General features: G+C 61.3%; 1 protein-coding gene across 1 annotated transcript; it reads right to left on the reverse strand.

Moving 5' to 3' along the window:
• Positions 1 to 558: 558 nt before the first annotated feature.
• On the reverse strand, positions 559 to 2,766 carry CLEC11A (C-type lectin domain containing 11A). Its single transcript, XM_075537322.1, has 4 exons — positions 2,498 to 2,766; positions 2,142 to 2,334; positions 1,661 to 1,852; positions 559 to 1,129 (listed from the first exon to the last, which is right to left on the reverse strand). Exons 1-4 carry the CDS (start codon positions 2,642 to 2,644, stop codon positions 696 to 698), a joined length of 966 nt encoding a protein of 321 aa, XP_075393437.1. The 5' UTR covers positions 2,645 to 2,766; the 3' UTR covers positions 559 to 695.
• Between the last annotated feature and the right edge of the window lie 3,449 nt (positions 2,767 to 6,215).

Here is a 6,215-nt window from a genome sequence, read left to right on the forward strand (position 1 = left end):
ATGGGTTTCTGAGGCTGTACATCTTTATGAGAAAGCTTTTATCTCTCTCCCACAGAGCAGCTGGTGGTTTCAAACCCAACTCTCGCCTGAAGAACTTTAGCTCCTTCATGTTTCCTAGACCTATTTAACCAGGACCATGGTCAGGGCCAGAGCCAAAGACTGACAAGTCTCAGGGCCTAAAAGCCATCAGTGGGGGGTGAGGGGGGGGTAATTGGGGCACCCAGTGTGAACACAAATGACCACGTATACATACAGGCAAGTGTATTCTCCATCACCGAGCCTAAGGCTCAAAATTTAGCGTGGCAGGCCAGCCCTGTGAGGCAGAGCAGAACCACTCCACCAGTTTTCTTAGGCTGGTCATCGGCACAGAGGCTGATCGCCAGGTCTTTCTTCAGCGGAGCTGGAGCCTCTGGGTAAACGCCAAGACTTTAATTACTGCACCGCCAGGGCTTAGCGTTCACTTAACACCCGTAAATCGCTGTAAAGATCATCTACGGTGGAAAACCCAAAAGCTAAGTAAAGGCGTTCCCTTCCTGGCCTCGCCCCAGGTTACTCAAGTCAGATTCCACAAGCCTTTATTGCCGTCAGCCCTAGCCAGGTACTAAGGGCTCAAGGACACACAAGGGCAAGGAAGGGGTCCCGGCCTGCGGGAGCTCCAGCCGGGGACGGAGGATCCGGGCCTCTTGGGCCGGCGGCTAGAAAGGGAACTCGCAGACATAGTAGAGGCGCCGCTCGCAGTCGTGGTCCCACCACGAGCCGTCGTCCGAGGCCTGCGCTACACAGTTCTCCAGCACGCCGCCGTTGGGCTGGTCCGGGCTGAGCGGGTGCGGCGTAGTGCCGGGCTCGGTCCGGGACGCACGGTGCCAGGCGAAGAAAGACACACGCTGGCCGTTCTCGAAGAGGTAGAGGCCCTCGGCGCGCCGGTCGTGCACACCCAGCCACACCGGCCAGTTGTAGGGCGCCAGCGCCGCGCGCAAGTAGCGGCTCAGCGCGTCCATCTGCTGCCGGTCGGCTGGCTGCGCCAGGTTCCCGCCCCGCGCCACGCAACGCGCCTGCGCGGCCGCCTGTGCCTCGAAGTCGCGCGAGAGCAGGAAGCACTTGTGGCCCAGGCGCAGTCCCTTCAGGCAGCCTATGGGCGAGACGGAGCAGTTAGGGGCGGAGTCAGAGGCTCCGGAAGGCGGAGAGAAGGCGGGGTCAGAACACTCCAGGGCGAGGACAAAGTGGGAATCACTCTGGGGGCGTGTCGGGAGGAGGCGGAGTCTGGACCTCAGGGCCGCTAGGGGCGGGGCCAGGTGATCGGGAGGGGAGGGAGACCGTCGGGGGCGGGCTAGAAGGCGGGGTCAGGGCCTCCGGGGTCCGGAGGTGGAGTCAGAACCGTGCGACGGACAGGAGCCGGGGGAGGGATCACCGTCTGTGGGCGAGACTCAGTGGGCGTGGCACACAAAGGGGGCGTGCCTCCTCCTGGGCCCCTCCCGCTCTCCGCATCCACCCAGCCAGCTGCTCCACCCTTCCAGGTCTGCCAACTCACCCAAAATCTCTAGGGGCCCTTTGCGGGTGACATTCAGGGTCCCGCCCCCTAGCCTCAGGCCCTCTCCTCCCACGAGCTGCGGACTTAGCCCTGGTGGCCCCCTTCTCCCCGCCCAGCGCGGCGCGGACTCACCCTCCAAGCGGCCGTGCAGGCGCTCGGAGCGGCTCTGCGCCTCTTGCAGGGTTTGCAGGGCGTCGCGGGTGTCGCCCGCCGCCTCCCGCAGCTGACGCAGCCCCCGGGTCAGCTCGGCCACGCGGGTGTCCAACGTGTGCAGACGGACGTGCAGCTGGTGCAGGCCCGCGTCCAGGCCCGCCAGGCGGCCCACTGCGGAGCGACAGGGCGTGCGCTGGTGGGGGGTGGGGTGGAGGCAGAAGCAGGATGGGGCGGAGGGAGGGTGGTCCGCGGTCCATTGACTGGGGGGATGGGTGAGAAAGAGGCCTGGGGCTACTGGGGCCAAGAGTGGGGGACACATAGGAATCCTGGAAAGTAGGGGTCAGTGGCTAAGCGTTGCGAGCTGGGCAGTGGACAAAACCGGACAGGCCAAGGGACAGTGCACCGTGGGTTCATTTCTGCGAAAGTGCCCACGGAGGCCAGGGGGCATCTGGGTACTCACGAATGTAGGAGATGTTATCCTCAGGGGTGGGAGAAGGGCTGGGGCTGGAGGAAGGGGTTGGCGTGGCTTCTTCCTCCTCTTCCTCTTCCAGCCCCTCCTCCTGCTCGACCCCCCAGACTTCTTTGTCCTCAGAGGTCCTAGCAAGACTTTCATCACCCCTCCCAGTGGTGAGCCCCAGGGCCTCCTGTAAATGCTGGAGGAGAGGGGAGGCCAGGGCCACTGGGCCAAAAATCCCCCTCCATTCTCCACCCACCACTTCCCAGCCCTAAACTTGAACTTGCTCTCTAACACCCTCCACCCTCTGAGCCCACTTCCCCCAATCCCAAACCCACCATTCCTCACCCATCCCTCCTCACCTTCAGCATCAGGGTCTCCCTCTCCCGCTCCTCCTCCTGGGCATCTCCCCAGCCATCCGCCCACTCCCCCTCAGCTCGTCGGGCCCCATAGCCATAGCCAAGCAGCTGGGGGACCACCAGGGTCCCCAGGAGCCAGGCTGCCCTCATCGGACTGGGCTGTGGCACCCAAGCCCACAGAGGTCCGCCCCGCTGTCTCTGGGAGTCTCTAGGGACTGTGGTGTGTCCTGTCCGATGTTCAGGTCGCTAGTCCCCTTCCCGCCCCAGTCCCGCCCTGTCTAGTCTCTGTGATCTCTGTGTGAGTCTCTCCCCGCCCCTCTTGGCTCCCCAAGGCCTGCCTCGGCGGCCGGCCGGAAACCTCCAACGTTCCAAACCCTGGATCCAGCCTGCCTTGGGTGTCCCCACACACTCCCACTTTCCACTTAGTAGAACTTGAATCTTTCCAGCTCTTTCCTTCTGCCTTGGCCCAAAGCTGGTGGGTAGGAGGGGGGCGAGGAGGAAGCAGAAAGAGGCTGGTGCCTGCTCTCCTGTGGGTGCAGGGGATGGTGTCAGGCCCAGGCTTATCAAGCCTCAGGATCTCTCTCAATGGCCCTGTCCCCCTTCCGCTCACCCCCCTCCCCCCCCTCGCCATTTCTGAGGAGAGGTCCCCCTCTAAGGTTGTTATTAGTGTGTGGTCATCTCCACCCACACAACCAGAGAAAGAGGAGAACTTATCACCACTCTTGCCCCCAAAGCCCCCATCGCGACCCTCCGAGTCCCTGCCCTAGGGTGCCCTGTCTGGGAGTAGGTGAGCGCCGGTGGGGGCAACACGTATGCCCCCAGGTTCATTTGCCACCCTTCACTAGGTGCCTCCTGCACTCTGGGCCAGGGCTGTGCTGGGAACTCCAGCTGTTTGCAGGCAGACGGACGGACTGGGACAGGGCCCCAAGGGTTGAGGGGCTGGGGCTGAGTGAGGCAGGGTCCCGGCAGCTCTCCCCAGTAGGCGGAGTGGACGCCCGCATGCAGGAGAGCTCTCCGCCTTTGGCTAGACGCCTGCCTCCCGCCTGGACCACTGCAGCCAGTCGGCTCCTCTGCTCTCTCCCCCTCCTTCCTCCCGAGCCCCTCCAATCCCGGCCGCCTGCCGCAGCCAGAGCAGTCTTACCAAGCCGTAAGTCAGCTCACGTTGTTCCCCCCTCCTCTGCCCCGCGCCCGCCCCCAGCTTCCCATCAGATGCAGGACTGCAGCCAAGCCAGCCCAGCCTGGCCAGACTGGGAAGGATGCACCCTTCACACCTCCGGCATCTCACCACCACCTCTCCCAACCCCCACGCTGCAGACACCCCCAACCCCACACCCCACCCCACAAGGTTCCAGCTACACCACTCTCTGCTGGTCCTAGAAAATCAAATCCAATCATCCACCAGCCAGGTCCACACCTGACTGACCACAACTGCCCTGGAAGGCCTGGGGTGGGGTGGGGGGCGCGCCGTGGGTTACTGTCGGGCTGCGAACCGAAAAGACTATCGCTTCGAACCCGTCAGCCGCTTTACAAGGGAGAGGGATGAAACCAGATGCTGCCTTGAAGATTGACAGCCAGGGCCTCCAGGGGGAGAGCGGGACGGGCTGGGAGGAGGCGGAGTCACAACGGTTCCGCGGACGGGGGCGGAGCCATCTCTGGGTGGGCGTGGCCTAACGGAGAAAGATGAGACCAGATGCTGCTCCCATAAAGATTGACAGCCTCCAGAACGTGTGTGTGTGTGTGTGTGTGTGTGTGTGCGCGCGCGCGCGCGCGGTGGCGGGGGTGGGCGCGGGGGAGCGAGGGCGGCCTAGGGCAGCTCTACTCTCTCTGCCCTAGCGCATCACTAGGGGTCAGAATCCCATGGGACTGCAGGCAATGGGTTTGTTGTTTTGGGGTTTTTTTGGTGCAATGCTTAATTAAACCGGCTTAGAAAGCCCTACAGGGGTGGAGAATGGGGTGGAGTAAGGGCGCTCTACTCTGTCACATGGGGATGGCTGTGAGTGGTCAGAACCCACTTCACATCACCCAACCCCAACTACCCTCATCAAAAAGCAGAAGGGGCGCGGAAGAAATGCCTGGTGATAGACTTCCACAAAGCTGGAAACCCATCTGCCTCACAAGCGATCGCCATGTATTAGTTGGACTGGATGGACTCCCCAGCAATGATTTTAGTGTGAGGGTTTTTTTTGTGTGTGTGTGCGCCCCCACCATTATCTAAAGAAGCAAGAAGTGAGCTTCTCCATGAATCCCCTTATTAAATGCCCCCATGGTATCTCGGTGTAATTGCGTCTGGCACGGTCTCGCTTATTTATCCATCTCGGGCACCATGAAGGATCACCTTGAGTCAGACTCAAGGTCATGGCGGGAAAGGGGAGGGGTGGGGGCGGATTTTGTTTTTGCAGAAGTCCCCGAATGGAATGGTACAAGCGGCTAATGCACTCAGTGGCTGACCCAAAGGTTGGAAGTTCAAGTCTACCCAGAAGCACCTCGCAAGAAAAGCCTGACTACCTACTTCCGAAAAATCACAACCATTGAAACCCCTGTGGAGCGCAGAGCTACTGGAACATGTGCACACTGGGTCTTGGTAAGACTCCTTAATGGAGAGGCTCTGGAGCAGTGGTTCTCAGCCTTCCTAATGCAGCCACCCTTTAAGACAGTTCCTCATGTGGTGGTGATCGCCCCCCCCAACCATAACATTATTTTCGTTGCTACTTCATCACTGTCATGTTGCTACTGTGATGAATCAGGCGACCCCTGTGAAAGCATCTTTTGACCCCCAAAGGGGTCGCACCCCACAAGTTGAGAACTGCTGCTAGAGCAAGTCTGTTCCAGAATGGTAATGGGGGGTGGTGGGTGTGGAGTGAAACCGGGAAGGGGTGCTGTAAGCATGTTAGAATGAGTTGAGGCTGTCTCTGGGAAACCTCTTGAGGCTGCCTCCTGGCAGGATTACAGCTTGCCCCAAAGGTCTCCACCCCCCCCCCTTCCTATGACACCCTCTCTAAGCTCCCTAAACCCCACAGCCCAAACCAGGGAGCTTGGGGACCTTCAGGCCCCCAAGCCAGGCTGCTCGGATTTAACTGGTTTTGTGGCACCCAAGGCCTTCCAGTACCCCGCCCTGCCCCACCCCACTCCCAACCACCAGCACCACCATGTGGGTGGCAGCTAGAGTGGAGGTGAAAAGGTCCGGTTCTGCTCCAGCCAGGCCCCATGAATCACCAGGGCTTCCCCAGCCACGGCTGAGTTGGTTCTGCCAGCAAGCATGGGGCATACTAGCCAAGGGATCCGAGGAGGAAACCGAGGCTCAGGGAGGGGCGCATGCGTGTGGCCTGCTGGAGGTCAGCAGCGCGTGGTGTGGTGGCAGCTAGCCAAGGCTTCTGGCTCTGAGCAACCAGGAGCAGGGCATGGAGGGGCCTTGGAAATGAACACTTCCAGCCTTTGGTTTTCCAAGAAAGCCTGCCGCAAACAAAGGGCGGCTTGACCTTGGCAGGTACTCATTCCCTCTGAGCCCCGGCCTCTCAGGTGCCCTGTTGAAGGCGGGGTAGGAGCGAGGGGGGGGGACGCACTGAGAGGAGGGGGAGCAGGAACCCCTCCTGCACAGACCCAGAAAGGTCTTGCTGGCTGTGGAGGGCTGGGCAGCCTCCTCTCTCAGCTGGCACCAACACAAACAGATGTTCTCTCTCCAAGCCCAGCTGCTGACCACCTGGGCAGGGTGGGCGTCAAAATC

This window comes from Tenrec ecaudatus, chromosome 18 (genome assembly GCF_050624435.1).
Source record: "Tenrec ecaudatus isolate mTenEca1 chromosome 18, mTenEca1.hap1, whole genome shotgun sequence".
NCBI classification, from domain to species: Eukaryota; Metazoa; Chordata; class Mammalia; order Afrosoricida; family Tenrecidae; genus Tenrec; species Tenrec ecaudatus.